This window comes from Sinocyclocheilus grahami, unplaced genomic scaffold, assembly GCF_001515645.1.
Source record: "Sinocyclocheilus grahami isolate Dianchi unplaced genomic scaffold, SAMN03320097.WGS_v1.1 scaffold618.1, whole genome shotgun sequence".
Lineage (NCBI taxonomy): Eukaryota > Metazoa > Chordata > Actinopteri > Cypriniformes > Cyprinidae > Sinocyclocheilus > Sinocyclocheilus grahami.
In genome coordinates this window covers 38,875-58,157 of record NW_015505797.1, presented here as the reverse complement: position 1 = coordinate 58,157, position 19,283 = coordinate 38,875, and the positions used below count along the sequence as shown (strand labels likewise).

The window sequence follows — 19,283 nt, the reverse complement described above, 5'->3', positions numbered from 1 at the left end:
AAAATTTAGCTTTGATCACATGAATAAATTACATTTTAAAATATATTCAAATAGAAAGCAGTTATTTTAAATAGTAAAAATATTTCAAAATGTTACTGCTTTTGGTGCATTTTGGATCAAATAAATGCAGGCTTGGTGAGCAGAAGAGAATTCTTAAAAAAAACAAAAAACATTAAAAATCTTACTGTTCAAAAACCTTTGACTGTAATGTAGGACGGCTGATTATTGTTATAGATTGAAACAAATGTGCTTCAGCCAGGATAAAGAATATGAAAAGTGCTCTGAGCCGCTGCAGAAATAAAGAGCTACAACAAAAGCATGTTGCTGGAGACGGGCTTATCGAAAAATGCGAACTGCTTGTCTGCCAGCAGGAGGCGCTGTGAGAGCGGCAGAAACAGCGGTTTCTCCAGTAACGGCTGTAAACACAGCAGCTCCGCTCATGAACGCTACTTTATCAGATAAACATGCCATCTAAACTATTCTGAAGACAGTCGGTTCCCTTCAGAGATACATTCATATAAAACACCCGCGCGTGTTATGATTGTGAAACGTGCAGCGCTCATGTTTATTCAACGAAGTCAAACGCCACAAATACATCAGTGTATGGGAAACACTGGTAATGTGTATCGAAATATCGGAAATGTGTTTAAAAATCATATCACCGTTATTGAAAAGAATTATATCGCGATACATATTGATATTGAATTATTGTCCAGCCCTATTCTGAATGATGAAACGTGAAGACTGCAGAGTATCTGTGCTCTTCAAGCCAGCTCGGGTATTTTTAATAACGATTAAGTGCATTGCTAATCGACATTGCCTTTATTACGGTATGTTTTCTTCCTCGTTCTGTGATGAAAGAAGCCGGGTTAGATCACAAAAGGAAGTTATTTCAAACACTGGGCTGATGTTGTGGAGGAAAAACGGGCAGCAGGTTTCACAGACACACGAGCGGAGCCAGTTCAGTGACAAAGAAAACGCATGGAAATTATTTAACCGCAAAACCCCCCAAAAAAAGCACGGGTTGAACTGAATGTCGTGCGGAACGGTTCAGTGTCATACCGAGAATTGTGGCTTCCCTAGTGCTTTCACCCTAAAGTCACATGGACCACTTTTTAAAATATCTCTTGGTTTGAAAGCTGTTGTTTACACAGAAATTCTTCTAAACAGAAAACGCATGGAAATTATTTAACCGCAAACCCCCCCCAAAAAAGCACGGGTTGAACTGAATGTCATGCGGAACGGTTCAGTGTTATACCGAGAATTGTAGCTTCCCTAGTGCTTTCACCCTAAAGTCACATGGACCACTTTTTAAAATATCTCTTGGTTTGAAAGCTGTTGTTTACACAGAAATTCTTCTAAACACACACACACACACGATAGTAGTAGTCGTTTTAATGAAATAAGAGTAATTCAAAAATAGCTTTTTTTTTTAGTTCTCGCATAACAAATGTTTACATATAGTCCACAAGACCAAATAATCTTTTATTAAAATGATTAACTTTTTTTTTTTCAGGTCCATTCTGACCGCAACTGTGTGAAGTTCACTTAAATAGTCTTGGGGTGTGACAAAATTACAAATGTACTTTTAATATATTCAGTTTTCAGCGTGGTAGAGAATATAGAGCACAGAAATAAGATCGTTCCGACTGAATGTTGAAGAAATGGGTTTCGTAAAGCACCATTTGCAGATTTTAACTTGAGCTCAAATAAATAAAGTGTTCAAGTTCAGTGCTTGCCCAGATTATAAACGTGCCTATTTTTTTATTTTTTATTATTTGTGTTAACGGTTGTGGATGTGGTTGTTGTTTTATTTCCAAGCATGACAGACTCCTGTTTGTTTTCTTTAAATGATGCATTCACCGTCATCTGTTTCACACTTAAACTGAGGAACTATAATAAAAAGACCAAAATTCTGTGGCCATCTCTTTGTGTTTAGATTTCTATCTTCATGTTAGAATTTCACAATTCAGACCCAAATGCACCGTTCTGTTCCGCCTTGCGGGAAGTGCATGACTCTACTCACTCACTACTTTAATCAGATCTTGCTCTTGTGTAGTTTTGTCTGAATCAAGTTGTGAAGCTAGTTGCATGGACTACGGTCTCATTATTTTCTTGTTTGGTTGTATAGCAACATAGAGCGTTTGGCAAAATCTGTCAAATCATTAATGACTATAAGTAGGGATGCATGATATTAGATTTTGCCGATATCCGATATGCCGATATTTTTAAACTCATTTTGGCCGATATATGGATATACCGATAGTTTCCTTTCTTATAGTTAGGGATACACGATATTGTCAGAGCGTTATCGAAGTCTGCCGATAATGGCATAAAATGCAAATATTGGTATCGGCCCGATATGAAAAATGATGCCGATATGTCCGTCCGGTAAGGCTTTTTATTTACTTAGGGGGCGCTGTTGGCCTACTTGTAATAAAATGAATGTAAAATACACAAATAACATTAAGATTGTGTTTCTGATTAAATAAAGCAGTAGTTGATGTCATAAAATCACGAGTATGGTTTGATTTAAAGGTCAGAAGGTATAGCTTACATGAAAAAAAATTAGACGCTTGTAAATTAAATTATTTATATATATATATATATATATATATATATATACAGATTTATTCATTAGCTTCCCTAGTGCTTTCACCCTAAAGTCACATGGACCACTTTTTAAAATATCTCTTGGTTTGAAAGCTGTTGTTTACACAGAAATTCTTCTAAACACACACACACACGATAGTAGTAGTCGTTTTAATGAAATAAGAGTAATTCAAAAATAGCTTTTTTTTTTAGTTCTCGCATAACAAATGTTTACATATAGTCCACAAGACCAAATAATCTTTTATTAAAATGATTAACTTTTTTTTTTTCAGGTCCATTCTGACCGCAACTGTGTGAAGTTCACTTAAATAGTCTTGGGGTGTGACAAAATTACAAATGTACTTTTAATATATTCAGTTTTCAGCGTGGTAGAGAATATAGAGCACAGAAATAAGATCGTTCCGACTGAATGTTGAAGAAATGGGTTTCGTAAAGCACCATTTGCAGATTTTAACTTGAGCTCAAATAAATAAAGTGTTCAAGTTCAGTGCTTGCCCAGATTATAAACGTGCCTATTTTTTTATTTTTTATTATTTGTGTTAACGGTTGTGGATGTGGTTGTTGTTTTATTTCCAAGCATGACAGACTCCTGTTTGTTTTCTTTAAATGATGCATTCACCGTCATCTGTTTCACACTTAAACTGAGGAACTATAATAAAAAGACCAAAATTCTGTGGCCATCTCTTTGTGTTTAGATTTCTATCTTCATGTTAGAATTTCGCAATTCAGACCCAAATGCACCGTTCTGTTCCGCCTTGCAGGAAGTGCATGACTCTACTCACTCACTACTTTAATCAGATCTTGCTCTTGTGTAGTTTTGTCTGAATCAAGTTGTGAAGCTAGTTGCATGGACTACGGTCTCATTATTTTCTTGTTTGGTTGTATAGCAACATAGAGCGTTTGGCAAAATCTGTCAAATCATTAATGACTATAAGTAGGGATGCATGATATTAGATTTTGCCGATATCCGATATGCCGATATTTTTAAACTCATTTTGGCCGATATATGGATATACCGATAGTTTCCTTTCTTATAGTTAGGGATACACGATATTGTCAGAGCGTTATCGAAGTCTGCCGATAATGGCAAGCTTACACCAATAAAAATCACAAACATGACATTTGTAAATGAAATAATATATATATATATATATACAGATTTATTCATTAATGTGTAATATGTACTTATTAAGAAAACTTAAACACAAGGAGCTCTAAAAGATTTTCAGAATTTGTACAACTTGTTTGCTTCAGACCATCTACAAATGTTAAATATTCAAATAAAATGTTAAGGATTGCTTTACAGTTATTTTCAAAGCTTTTAATGTACTCTCGTTATAAAAGAACATAATTGTTTTATTTAATTCTCAAAAGTAAGTTTTTGTTTAAAATGTAACCAAAATGAAAAATAATTTGTTTATAATCTCTGTACAGGAGAGACTTGGTGTTGTTTCCAAACAAAAAGAAATATATCGGTATGGCTATCGGCCAAAATGAGTTGAAAAATATCGGCTATCGGCCAAAATGAGTTGAAAAATATCGGCTATCGGCCAAAATGAGTTGAAAAATATCGGCTATCGGCCAAAATGAGTTGAAAAATATCGGCTATCGGCCAAAATGAGTTGAAAAATATCGGCTATCGGCCAAAATGAGTTGAAAAATATCGGCTATCGGCAAAATGAGTTGAAAAATATCGGTATATCGGCCAAAATGAGTTGAAAAATATCGGTATATCGGCCAAAATGAGTTGAAAAATATCGGCTATCGGCCAAAATGAGTTGAAAAATATCGGTATATCGGCCAAAATGAGTTGAAAAATATCGGTATATCGGCCAAAATAAGTTGAAAAATATCGGCATATCGGCAAAATCCAATATCATGCATCCCTACTTATAGTCATTAATGATTTGATTAATAGAATTCACATAAAGATATTTATTTTGTGTGTAGAGTATCTCATTGCAGTATTCTTTATGTAAAACAGCTAGAGAACTGATATACTTTATTGCTCAATCCAGAAATGGACCAAACGGCTTCATACCAGCAGCAATGGGAAACATTTGTAAATAAATTACACACAGAGCAAAACACTTTTCATGATGATTCATTTGTGAATGCTTTGATTTTAGAGTAAAAAGTTTGATTTTAAAAGATCAGGTTAAATTATTCACATTTGAATAATTATATTATTATACACTTTTGGTTTATTATCATTCCAGAGTTAAACATTTTGCCTATAAACAGCGATATTCCAGAATAATCTGTTGCAACTTCAGATGAGTCTGAAAGCGTTTAATTTCACCAGTTAGTGACTCTTGAGTGAAATGTAAAGACTGACGTGGTGCAGTAGTTATGCGACACAACAAGAAATGAAACGATGCAATAGACGCAAACCAAGTCCAGGCGGTTATGGTGATAATCACAACTGAGAATTGACATACCTGGATTATTGTGCGCTTTAAAACACTTCATTATTTGCATAATGGCAACTTTTCCTTTTATAGCTCAGAACACAATTATGCATGAAAGGGAATTTATGTCTGTTATGCATATTACAATAGTAAAATAATAAGAATAATACATATTACTGTAAAATTCAGGTTGACGGGGTAATATGGATACAAAAGATGTTTTTGTGTACGGAAGCCGTAAGAAATACAGGGTGTATTTTGATTTTCACAACTTAAGTTTCTCATGATCGTGACGCAACAAAAGTTGTCCGACTCGTTTTCCAACAGCAGCACTAACTAGACTAACCAAATGAAGGACAGAAATATCATTACTTTGTTTCTGAATAAACAAAGCCGTAATTATGTCATCAAATCACAAGTCCGTCGTACATGGATCCTACACAACAAATACAAGTCACAAGCAAATGATGTAATATAATTTTATTTCAGATGGATCAGGAAAATAAAGTGGGTCGAATCCAAGGAGCTCTAAATGATTTAAGAATCTCTGCTGTTAGACCATTTAAAAATGGTCTAAATGTTTAGTGTACAAGCAAATCAGCAGTGACTGATTCGACTACATTTTTTCATATATTGTATTTTTAGTGATATTATAAAGAGTGCGCTTTGCATGCTTTATAGGCTATAATCCGTTCAGAATATGCATGAATCCTTTGTTTTCCGGACACGTACATGTTGCAAAGTTTGGGGAATGACATCCACCTGTTTGTGGAAAATGGAAAAATTCAATGAACAATGATCTGACAGCGCTAAAATTAGTACCACAGCTACACCTGTGTCTTGCGATTCAGAAAAGTTAACACACATTTATGTTGTTTCTATAAGTGGAAGGTTGGTGTCACCGAAATGGAAGAACTTCAAAGGCCTGAAGCTGCTGTGGAGAGACAAGATTCGCCTCAACAACGCTATTTGGAGAGCCTGGTATATGCAATGTAAGTCTAACCCCTGAACACACAGATTACTCAGAAACGAATGCAATTGGTGATGTCCTTCTGCAACGCCTTGTTTTCTGCAGATGTAGAGAAGAGACAGAACCCTGTGTGTCATTTTGTCACTCCTTTGGATGGAAATATGGACTCGGGGGTACATCGGCCAACAGAGGTGTGTCGTTTGACTATACAAATATTTTTCTGTTTCTTCAGATCTGAAGGTCTAAATACATGCATACCCATTTTTTTTTTTTGAAGAAGAAGAATTTGCAGCTTTCATTTCTCAGGTCAGATCACGCCTCTTCATGCCGTGTTTCTCTGTTAACTAGGCGATCGCTACAGAAGGAAAGTACTGGAAAAGGAGAATCGAAATCGTGATCCGAGAATATCATAAATGGAGAACATATTTCAAGAAAAGGGTAAGTTTATTTGCCCCCACATTAAACTTTTAACAGTGTAATTTATAAAGTATTGTCACTTGTTATAAAGCGGGGAGTTCCGGTGCTTGGCTCTGATTGGCTGAGCCGCGTTCGAAGCTGTTGTAAATGACGCTACAAAGTAACACACAGCTTTGTTTAGGTTTGTGTGTTGCTCGGCAACCACTTTGTAGCAACCACAACTGTTTCTGAGGAGCTACATTGTTTGGTGGAAGAATACTGTGTTTATTAATATCATTACACTTTATTTGCTCTGTTTTATTTTGTGAAACCTTACTACGTATATGGAATAACCGTTTTATAAAAGCAATAAACCACGGCTTCTTGGGGCTTATTGCTTTATTTTAACTTGTTCAAATTCATATTTATAGCTACTTATGTTATTACAGTTGCATATTTATTATAATGTACACATTCATATTTATAGTTACAGAAGCACAAGGATGAAGACCTGTCCAGCCTTCTCAGGGTAATTTTAAAAGGAATATTGTAACATTTTTCACTGTTGTTGATAATGCTTTGAAGTGAGCATCTAAGTGAAGTGTGTGCATGCATGCCGTTATTGCAGTTGTTTACTATTTGTTTGCAATTTGTAATTTATTCCTATGAAAAGATTAGCACTGCCTAAGAGAGTTTAGTCCGGCATATAGTCTCTGTACTGTCTTACAATTTAGGAAAAATGGTTGTAATTACCTTAGTTTATATATATATATATATGTATGTATGTATATACATGCAAACACACACACACACATTTATAATGTGTGTATAATAAGGAATTGTGAATGGTTTTAGTAGCATATTACAATTAGGGGTGTGCGATATTGACCAGAAAATTATATCTCAATATTTTGTTTTTTTGATAACGTAATTAAACAATGTTTTGCTGAGTGTGGCTTTGTGCTGGTTGGTACCTTGATTGGTTCAAGCCTTTCATGGATAAATAAATATGCCACTAAAACCAACCAGTAGGTGGCAGCAAGTCTCTGTTTTAATGAGTGAATGAGTCATTGAATCGTTCAAGCGATTCATTCAAAACGGCTGATTCATTTAGAAATGAAGCAAGTGACTGTCTTTTTGAATGGATTATTGAATCATTGACTCAAATGATTCTTTCAGAAACAAAACACTGCAGGGTTTCTCTGAGGTGCACAGATGTTCTGCTCCGGCTTGGTTTGGAGCTATTTTCATTGGCGAAACAGAAAAAATGCAACTCACTCAATATTAACTTCTTGTTCATTGAACTGTCGGATAAATTTAATATCATATTTGCGATCATGCTCACGTGTTAATGTTTAGGAAAACAGCTTGTGTGATATTACTCAACTATAAAGGTATAAAAAAACACCAAAACAAGGGATATTTTTGGCTTTCATAACTTGAATTATAGTGGCATTCTAATCGGATTCATCGCTTATATAGGCTTTTGTACTTTTAAGACATGGAACGGAAAAGCATTCAAATATAATTTTTCTCCCAACTCCACCATGTCCCTTTAGGTGCTCTGTAAGTTTAGTATAGTAATTGCATAATGGGTGTTGAGCAGGTGCCTTGTTTAAAGGTTGCATCGTTCAGTTTCTTTTGTGATTGTGCTCAGGTAGGCGATGTTGAGGGACATTGAAATGGCTTTGGAAAAAGTTAATTTTGACTCCTTGTTGACTGTCTTGAAGTGCATTTTCTGATTATTATTACCAATGTAAAACATTTTTTTGCTGCTTTCCATGGAAACCATGATGCAATACCATTCAAAGCTTCGGTGTAAGTAATTAAAAAAATTATACTTTTTATTCAGCAAGGATGCATTACATTATTCAGAAGTAACAGTAAAGACATTTATAATGTTACAAAAAGTTTGTTTCAAATAAATGCTGTTCTTTGAACTTCGAAGAGTCTTGTAAAACATGTATCATTGTTTCTAAGAAAATATTAAGCAGAAAAAACACATTTGTTGTTGATAATACGAGTAATTATTAATAATTGAGCAGCAAATCAGCATATTAGACTGATTTCTGAAGATCACGTGACACTGAAGACTGGAGGAATGATGCTGAAAATACAGCTGCACATCACAGAAATACATTAATTTAAAATGTTAAAATAGATATTTTAAATTGTAATAATATTTCACATTATTACAGTTGTATTGTAGTTTTGATATAAATAAATGCAGCCTTTATGAGCATAAGAGACTTCTTTCAAAAACAAAACAAAAACAATCATAATTATTTCAGACTTTTCACCAGTAGTGTACATCCTTGCATCTAAATCACTCTTTTAGCTGTTCATTTTGAATTAATTAATTAGTCAAATCAATTTTTCTAACATATTAACTGAATCTGTCGGAGCAGTTCGAGAGTTAACCCACTGGCTCAGACATTTTGTTGTAATGTTGTTCAAAGGTGGTTTTGAAAGAAGCCTTTTATAATCACCAAGACTGCACAACTACAGTAAAAAGATAATCAAAGCTGAATTTTCAGCATCATTCCTCCAGTCTTCAGAGTCACATGATTTTCAGAAATCAGTATAATATGCTGATTCGCTGCTCGTGAAACGTTTCTGATTATTATTACCAATGTAAAACATTTTTTTGCTGCTTTCCATGGAAACCATGATGCAATACCATTCAAAGCTTCGGTGTAAGTAATTAAAAAAATTATACTTTTTATTCAGCAAGGATGCATTACATTAATCAGAAGTAACAGTAAAGACATTTATAATGTTACAAAAAGTTTGTTTCAAATAAATGCTGTTCTTTGAACTTCAAAGAATCTTGTAAAACATGTATCATGGTTTCTAAGAAAATATTAAGCAGAAAAAACACATTTGTTGTTGATAATACGAGTAATTATTAATAATCGAGCAGCAGATCAGCATATTATACTGATTTCTGAAGATCACGTGACACTGAAGACTGGAGGAATGATGCTGAAAATACAGCTGCGCATCACAGAAATACATTAATTTAAAATGTTAAAATAGATATTTTAAATTGTAATAATATTTCACATTATTACAGTTGTATTGTAGTTTTGATATAAATAAATGCAGCCTTTATGAGCATAAGAGACTTCTTTCAAAAACAAAACAAAAACAATCATAATTATTTCAGACGTTTCACCAGTAGTGTACATCCTTGCATCTAAATCACTCTTTTAGCGGTAACATATTAACTGAATCTGTCGGAGCAGTTCGAGAGTTAACCCACTGGATCAGACATTTTGTTGTAATGTTGTTCAAAGGTTTTTTACTACTTTGTGTTTTTGTAACTAGATTTGTTTCACACCCTGCGTCCGCCAGCCTTCCCCCCCACTGCCCCAGCAGTCACTGCCTTAACCAGCAGCAGCTCCCAAACACAGGTAACCACCCATTCACCGATTCCTACTTCATATGCCCTTCCTGCCCTCCACCACCAATGCACAGCTGCTTCATGATAATTATGAAACATTGTAACCCATTAGAATGATTACAGATGATGCATAACTGACCGTGTCTGCGTAGTCTAATTAATACTGTGCCAAATGTTCATTTTAATAAGAAGGATCATAAAAATTGCATGTTTTTAAGTACTGCCTGTGAATAAACCGAAGCAAATTTACACAAAATACTTTACATACACTTTCTTAATGCGTGTCGTTACCTGGATAATCCACAAGATCTGGGACTTGACATATGATAGCTGTTCAAAACGTTTATTCAGGGCTCCAGACTGTGACCATTTTTTCCATTTCCAGCACTCTAAAAATGATCCAGTTTAAATGTTATTTTTAACGGGATGGCCAAAATATACTTTGTGGTAAACAAACACATCAAATTACCGCTATAACCAGTAGATGGCAGCAGAGGAGCCCTTATGGTCTTATTAGTCATTCATTTCTACTTTTTGCTTTATATTTAGAAATTATAAAATCACGATTATAAAATATCAAATCATCAAAAAAATCATATTTTGTCAGAGTTTTGCACTTTTTGTGTATGAAATAAGAAAAGTCACAAAGTGCCTTGGAAAACAAACCTTTTTTTCGAGTTGTCGGTCAGTTCAGTGTAATACTATAGTAGAAAAATGGTACATTTAATAAGAGTAGAATGTTTATTTTCTATATAACACTTTTGCACATGTTACTGTTGTTCATAAATGTAAATTTTGTTTACTCCCAACTCATGAAGAACTATCACAGAAACGTAGCCACTGATCATCCGGCTAACGACACAGTGTTAAGAATCAAGTGAATGTTAACTTTGTAGCATTTGTGTAAACTGAGTACTTATTTTGTCTTGTGGACTATATGCACACATCTGTTATGTAAAATAGCTTATTCAGGGCAGCACTAAATAAAAAATAATAATAAAAATCAATTTTTATGATCTCTTATTTTGTTAAAATTATTAACATTTTATAGTGAGGACTTGCATGAACCATTATTACTGATGACGTAAAAGTAATTTTTTTAAATTGTAGACACTATTAAAATATCTGTAACGCTTTCATGCCTACAAGTTGTGACGCAAGAAGGGAGCGTAAAACTAGCATACTGGCGCAGTTATTTAAAAGGCCAATGATCAAATAAAAAGTGCATTAAATCCACCGCAGGCTCACTGGAAAAACGTGCCTTTACATTTCTGCAAATCTCCAAAAGTGTGCATGTACATGCATTTACTGCGGTTTCCAACTGAAATGCACACTAGCGGCAATAAAGCACCAACAACTTTTAATAATTTTCACACGAATTATGAGTGCAGCAATAGATTACAGATCAATAAAGACATTTTCACACGTTCTCTTAGCGAGGAGCACATGAACCATGACATGATGGTGGACAGTTTTACAGTGATACCAAAAGGCTTGTAATTTGCTGAAAAGCTATGAACTGTCAATCAAATGACAGAAGGCTTGTAGTAGATTTGATCACAGTGAATACTGTAACATTCGTTAAAGTTACTTACTTGACGATGTTGTGTCCTAAAATGCCTTGAAGACTGGAATGCAGCCGTTTGTGATTGTTAATTCGCGCCCGCGAGCATACGCGTGTGAAGTGCGTCTGACTCCGGGCTACTTTTACACTGTTGCTGCGGGCTATAATGCAAGTTAGCGGTTCTAAATTCACATTAAACCACGTCCTCATGGGTTTTTTGGTCTAATTTATTTTTGGTTTTGTGCCGGTATTGGTATATTTTGCATGCTAGTGATAGGAATCGATCCCTTGACGTGATTGGTTATTGGTTTGTGACGTCGCAAACCGAGGGCTGCTTCAAACCGCATTTCTGGGTCAGCCTTTGGGAAACTACAGTTTTAAGGAGAAAATACACAGCAATGGTGTTGATTAATAGATTGGCACATGGTTTATCTAAAAGCATATTAAAAACACCACATAGACAAATAAACAACATAAAAAAGTTGATTTTCACTACAGGGCGACTTTAAGGTTTATAGTGTTAAGTATTAATGTATTGTATATCTTATACCGGTTCATACAAATAATAGCAAACATATTGCAGATATTAACTATATGTGTCCCTGCAGCACAAAAGCAGTGTTAAGTCGCTGGGGGATATTTGTAGCAATAGCCAACAATACATTGTATGGGTCACAATTATACATTTCTCTTTTATGCCAAAAATCATTAGGATATTAAGTAAAGATCATGTTCCATGAAGATATTTTGTAAATCTCCTACTGTAAATATATCAAAACTTAATGTTTGATTAGTAATATGCATTGCTAAGAACTTCATTTGGACAACTTTAAAGATGATTTTCTCAATATTTAGATTTTTTTGCACCCTCAGATTCCAGATTTTCAAATAGTTGTATCTCAGCCAAATATTGGTCCTAGCCTAACAAACCATACATCAATGGAAAGCTTATTTATTCAGCTTTCAGATGATGTATATATCTCAATTTCATAAAATTGACCCATGTGACTGGTTTTGTGCTCCAGGGTCACAAATGGTTTATCCCTACTTGTGAGATGCAGTGTTTGTTTGTCCCAGACAATGGTGTGCTCACAAGAGAGGTCTGTTGTCTCTGTGAGAGTGAGCTGATTTTGGTGTCTGTTGTTTGTTAGGCTCCCATGCCGCTCTCCACTGAGCTTCCCTCTCTGCCGCTGGACTACCGTCTCATCCCTTCTGCTCCTTTGCCCAGCCACCTCTCAGTCGCCAGTCAGGATAATGGTAACGCTGTTGGCCCGTCCTACCAACAAACCTACATGCCTCTTTTCCCAGAGCAAGTGACCCCCTCCATCCCAGCGCCAGCTCCTCCTGTCCCAGCAGCCCCACAGCCTCTCCAGTGTGGAGGTGTTTCCACCGTCACTACAGTCTCGAGCGTCCCGGCTCCGTCCGTGATCACGCACGCTGCCCCTTCCACAGTAACTCCCTCTGATGCAGCCACCACCTTCAGTCACAGATCAAGCTTTGAGCTGCCCACCGCACCGTCTCCACAGCCTGCGGTCTCCGCGTCACTCAGCTCACAGCCGGTCAACTTCGCCTTGCCCAAATCCATTCTGCCTCCTGTCTCTAGCAAAAAGGCCAGACATCCACAGAGACAGATTGTCCCGCTGCCATCTCCTCAGCTCATACTCACAGGTTTGTGCCTCTCCTCAAAGCAGGCTTTCTAACATACTCACGCTGCACTGTAAAAAAGAAAGAAAACAAGAGGCAGCTGTGGTTGCCACTAGAACCTTACTGTAAAAAGTACGGTAGCAGCATTTTCAGTTTTAACAAATGTAAATGGTAAATGTGCGTTTTACAGGTTGAAAACGGTTATCTAAAAATATGTTAATATACCAAAATGCTTCGATCTGTTTTTTTACATTTATAATTCACTAGGCTTAGGCGGTAGTCAGTGTTACTGGTGTTCGCGCCATACATCGATTACATTTAGGGCCGTTACGGATCGCCGTTTGCACGCATGTTTAACCATCTCAGAGTAAAAGTTTATCGTTTGCATTTGTTTTTAAGTCTTGCCAATTTAAACATCCAAGTGATTTTAAACCATTCAAGTGCAAAAAGAGGCTAATTGTTTCGGTAATTGCGCACAAACTGCATCAGACAGTGTGCAAACACAGAATTCGGTTCTCTTTCTCATCTCCTTCTGCTTGAACAGACTCAAAATGATCATGTATCCTCGTAAACAGACTGTAATGTCTTAAATGAACGTAAGCACACAGAAATCGGATGTGTATCAGTCTATAAATGGCTGCTGCAGTCTTATCATTTATGTTAAACAACAAAAACAAAGATTAATCTATATTAAATTAATACAGTGAACACTATGCAGTGTTATTTTGCACTTAATTATTACATTTCTGTACTTGAATGCTACTGTTAGACCGTATTTTAATCGTAATTTGTTCTGTTGTATTTATCTATTATGTTTGTTCCTGTTTTGTTACTGATCAAACTGTTCACTGCTAGGCCAGTAGTTTCTGCTGTGGTATCGAAGAAGTACTTGGTGCTCTTTAAGTAATAAGTGGAAAGCAAAGTTACTTTTATTTCACCCCACTAAACCGTTTTGGAATTTTTTTGTTTGCTTGTTTGCTGATCCGAAAAAAGACTCAAACCGCAAAACGATCCGAACCGTGAGTTTCGTGATCCGTTGCACCCCTAATCACATTACTTGTCCACCGCACCCATCATCGTTTTGCTTTTTTAAGTAGAAATACCTCTTCCATATAATAGTTGTCTAAGATTTACAAGAGTTCATCACAAGTAGCTTTTCCACAAGCTGAGGTGAATACTAATATTTAGAAGGAACCCAGTGTCATACGCACACAAAAAACACCATCACGGTAATGCACACCGCACTAAAACAATGCAGTGAACGTTAATTTAACAACATAAGGTACATAAAAGCCTAATGGGCATATAACTGATTAGAAAAAAAAAACTAAGAAACAATTATTTCAATGATAAGCCATCAGATGTGAGCTACCATAGAGAATTCATGTAATTTTACAGTTTTATATAAAACGACTTCTATGAGGTGTTCTCTTTACTTCAAAAACTATACATTTAAGAGTATTTTACCGTAAAATGACATGCAATGTCTGAGATGTATTAGTTTTCACCATGTAGAGTAAGGAAACTTACCTACCAATGAACAGATTTTTACTCTAGCCTTTTTTGTAGTCTTTTACTGTTAAAATGACTATCTTTTTTTCTTACACTGGACATGTGCAAGGTGCCATAAGATGACAGACCCTCTATTCCTGCAGTTTTTATTTGTTTTTTTATACCTCTCGCTATCGGTCATTTATTTCTGAATTAAATCCATAAGGAGAAGTCTAGCAAGTCAATCACAAAAGTCTTTTTTTTTTAAAATGGAGAAATTGAATATCGTCTTTGCTCAACAGACGAAATAAGCGAAACGCATTCGTTCATAGAAAAGCAACGTCTGCAGCGTCTTTGCACACGCAAGGTTGTTTGCATAAAGTGTGTGTGTGTGTTACCTTCTGTGTTTCGTATGCAGTTTGAGAATGGCAGCATCTTTTGTGTGAGTGAAGCAGTGCAGAGCCCTGTCGCTTTAATTAAGCTGAGAGTGTCATCCACACAACCTGCAGAACCTAATAGCTGCACAAACTTTTATTTGTTAATGCTTAAATTAAGATTAATTACCCTGTTTGGTAGTCCTAAGTACGACACACAGCAACACAAGCCACTGAGGTACAAGTTCATCTAATAGTGGAACTAGAATGGATCTCCAAACATCATGCAGAAAACTGCAGTAGGCTTTAAATGTGTTCTCATCCTATCCGTCTCCCATCATAACCATTCCCAGGTCCCTCCAGTGCTGTGATTGTCACTCAGTCCCCTCTCAGCGCTGATGTTGTCCCCAGCACTGGTATGGTCATTGCCCCCTCCAGTATTCCCTGTGTAAGCCTTTCATCGTCCTATCCTCGCCGTCTGTAGAACAGGGTTGTGTACCATTCAGAACTGATTTGAGAGAAATGTTTGAATTCCAGATACATTCCTAAATTCGAAGCGAGGTAGCAGAAAGAATGCTGAATTGTAATTCAAATTAGAATTAATATAATGCACTGCTGTTTAAAAGTTTGGGGTCTGTAAGGTTTTTATTTCATGCTTTTTTTTTCTTTTATGCTCAGAGGTACAAGTTCATCTAATAGTGGAACTAGAATGGATCTCCAAACATCATGCAGAAAACTGCAGTAGGCTTTAAATGTGTTCTCATCCTATCCGTCTCCCATCATAACCATTCCCAGGTCCCTCCAGTGCTGTGATTGTCACTCAGTCCCCTCTCAGCGCTGATGTTGTCCCCAGCACTGGTATGGTCATTGCCCCCTCCAGTATTCCCTGTGTAAGCCTTTCATCGTCCTATCCTCGCCGTCTGTAGAACAGGGTTGTGTACCATTCAGAACTGATTTGAGAGAAATGTTTGAATTCCAGATACATTCCTAAATTCGAAGCGAGGTAGCAGAAAGAATGCTGAATTGTAATTCAAATTAGAATTAATATAATGCACTGCTGTTCAAAAGTTTGGGGTCTGTAAGGTTTTTATTTCATGCTTTTTTTTCTTTTATGCTCCGCAAGGCTGCATTTATTTGATCAAAAGTTTAGTAAAAATTGTGAAATATTATTACAATTTAAAACAGCTATTTTCTATGTGAATATATAGTAGGATGTAATGTATTTCTGTGATGCGCAGCTGTATTTTCAGCATCATTACTCCAGTCTTCAGAGTCACACGATCTTCAGAAATCAGTCTAATATGCTGCTTTGCTGCTTGAGAAACATTTCTGATTATTATCAATGTTGAAAACAGTTGTGCTGCACAGTATTTGTGCTGCGTAACATAATGTGGAAACGATACGATACGATACAATGAAATTATACATTTTTTCTGAGTTCTTTAATAATTAGACGGTTCAAAAGAACAAAATTGTTTGAAATCAAAATATTTTGCAACATTATAAATGCTTTAATGTAAGTTTTGATCAATTTATTGCATCTTATTTACTAAATAATTAGTAAATCAGGGTGCATGGCTATGATGTAAACTAAGGGCCAGTTTGTTTTTTTTGTAATATAAAATAGACTAACTTTTTTTTTTTAAATGCCCCGTCCTAATTTCCTAGTTCAATTAGAAAGAAAACTGCTAAACAAGCAGCTTCTTGGGAAAACGTTTTCATGCCCATTTTTCTATAGTGCGCATGTACAATTTAATTGAATTGCAATTCAGTAAATTTCTATAATTCCACCATTCTGTTTGGAGTGTGGTCTGTTCAGTTTCTGATTCATAAATGAAATAGGAGTCAACTCTTACATTTTGAATTCTGCTCAACCCTGGTAAACAATAATTCACTTTACCCCAAGCAATGCATAATTACAATATAAAAAGAAATCGCACTGCCTTGCAGGGTTCCGCTGGTTTTCATATTCTCCCTCAGACACAGAAGTCGCCACAACTAATCGTACCCAAAGAGGAAACTGCCACAACTATATCCAACAACAAGACATCCGTACAGTCAGCAAGTACAGGTTCAATTCAGCCCGATCCCCTTTGTCTTTATCGTGTTTCACTGACTTGAGGATTCCTGAGAAAGCTTCTTTTCTCTGTTTCTTTAGCACATGACGGACGAGTCTCAGGTCAAGGGTCGCCTCTGGGAGCAGAGCAAGTCCCGAGCCCCCAGTCACCCCTCAACCCCTGCTCAGGCAAAAATGAAGCCAGTCAGGTATAGTTCATGATATTACACTCTAACATGGTTTTCCAAACCGATGTCGATTCAGCAAATGCAAAGGGTTAATTTACATCTTTCAAAGCTGAGTGCAAATGTAAACATTTATTTGCACATTAAATTATTGCACAAAATTATGTATTTTATCATTATTGCAATTAATGGTCCAGTGGTAATTTATGGAAAAAATAACACATGCAAATGATTAACGCTGGATGACGACTGACTGTGTTATGGAGCCTGTGAGAATGCAGTTTTAAGATTTGAGGGCAAAAATGCTTCTGTATGGTTTTCTTTGTTATATATTTATATCGTATGATGTAGTTTATTAATACCACACAAGAGAGAGTATCTGCATGATTGCAAATGTGATATTGATTTCATACAATAGTTCAATAAGCAGGAAGTGAATATTGTGTTACATTTCATAGACAGTATTGTCTGTTTTTGACAATTTCACCAAGAAATATTGTCCCGAACAAAGCCACAGCAGAACAGATAGGCCTTTCCTGAGCAACACAAAGCACTGATTGAATCCACGTCTTTGAACGAACGATTCAGTGATTCAGTGAGCCATTTGTAGAGAGAGTCAGTTGCTTCATTTCTGAATGAACTGGTCATTTAATTGAATCGGTTCAATGAACTCATTTACTGGTGGTTTTAGTTTCGTATTAAAAGAATTATTGTTTTTTTTTTAATTAAATGTTTTCCGTCTCATTGCATTAATTATGCAGCTCTTATTGCAGTGTAAATGCATTCATGCCACCTTCGAACAGTCTGTGTAAATACACTTCAGATGCAGTTTCTGAAAACAGTGTTATGGCCACATTGTAGCCTTAAGAGTTTATGTGTAATACATTCTGTATTGAATGAAATATATATTTCTAAAGCTTTTCTGTTCTCATTTAACACAATAATGACTTTAAATGATCTTTTTGTAGGGGGTAAATTCTCAGCTCAAATTGATGTACGATTAATTTGATTAATCATTTAGTTGATTCGATTAAAAATGGTAATCACTTGGCAGCCCTAATTATGAGTCAATATAATGATGGAATATGAGGTGTGCAGAAAATTGTTTATATTGAATGAACACTAGTTTTACTGAATATTTACTGGATTCACATTTGTTTTTGTTTTGTCTATTGACTGCTGTTTAATTTGGGAACTGACATAAGGGGGAACTAGGCCAACCGAGCAAGGTTATCACTAATTTTAATGTTGAAATATCCAGATATCTGCTAATTTATCAGTCTGTCTCTGTTTGTAATTTTGTCCTGTGATTTGACGCAGAGCCGCAGAGTGAATCACATATCTGCCGAGCAGAAGAGGCGATTCACCATCAATGCCTGCTTCAAGACGTTGTGCAATCTCGTGCCGACTCTCAGGTCTCAATCAAACGTAAATCTGCTTTTGGCTTTCCTTACTCGATTCTCAAAATCACATCTTGATTCGTACTTGTAGTTGTCTCTGCAAGTACTTTAAATAGTGAAAATTAATTATTTTCCGTCACCCATTATTGGGTTTCCAGATCAGTAATGCTGCGACACTTCAGAAGACAGTTGACTACATTAGCAAACTGCAACTAGAGAGACAACAGATGCAGGAAGAGACTAAGAGACTACGAGAGGAGATTGAGGAGCTTAATACATCTATAAGGTATGTTTATTTATGAATTAGACTCTTCTTTTACTATTTGAAAGTGTTATATTTGGAAAAACTGCTACTTTGTAGCCATGCTATTTCAGTGCACAGATATATCGGTGATGGGGAGCTCAGTAAACACAAACATACTGTGCAAAAGTCTTAGGCCATTAGTATTTTCACCAACAAAAAATGGTTTTAAGTAGGGATGCATGATATTGGATTTTGCCGATATCCAATATGCCGATATTTTGGCCGATAGCTGATACCGATATATTTCCTTTTGTTTGGAAACAACACCAAGTCTCTCCTGTACAGAGATTATAAACAAATTATTTTTCATTTTGGTTAGTTTTTAACAAAAACGTACTTTTGAGAATTAAATAAAACAATGACGTTCTTTTATAACGAGAGTACATTGAAAGCTTTGAAAATAACTGTAAAGCAATCCTTTTTATTGAATATTTAACATTTGTAGATGGTCTAAAGCAAAAGAGTTGTA

General features: G+C 35.8%; 1 protein-coding gene across 1 annotated transcript in view; it reads left to right on the top strand.

Moving 5' to 3' along the window:
• The window catches only part of LOC107557744 (MLX-interacting protein-like), a 25,030-nt gene that overhangs the window by 1,499 nt on the left and 4,248 nt on the right, over positions 1-19,283 (top strand). The window contains exons 2-14 of the mRNA XM_016241270.1: positions 5,910-6,016; positions 6,100-6,185; positions 6,343-6,432; positions 6,878-6,939; positions 9,607-9,608; positions 9,721-9,806; positions 12,512-13,028; positions 15,223-15,317; positions 16,820-16,940; positions 17,028-17,134; positions 18,316-18,339; positions 18,431-18,538; positions 18,669-18,796. Coding sequence (XP_016096756.1) covers positions 5,910-6,016; positions 6,100-6,185; positions 6,343-6,432; positions 6,878-6,939; positions 9,607-9,608; positions 9,721-9,806; positions 12,512-13,028; positions 15,223-15,317; positions 16,820-16,940; positions 17,028-17,134; positions 18,316-18,339; positions 18,431-18,538; positions 18,669-18,796 — 1,533 coding nt within the window. The remainder of the gene's footprint in view (positions 1-5,909; positions 6,017-6,099; positions 6,186-6,342; positions 6,433-6,877; positions 6,940-9,606; positions 9,609-9,720; positions 9,807-12,511; positions 13,029-15,222; positions 15,318-16,819; positions 16,941-17,027; positions 17,135-18,315; positions 18,340-18,430; positions 18,539-18,668; positions 18,797-19,283) is intronic.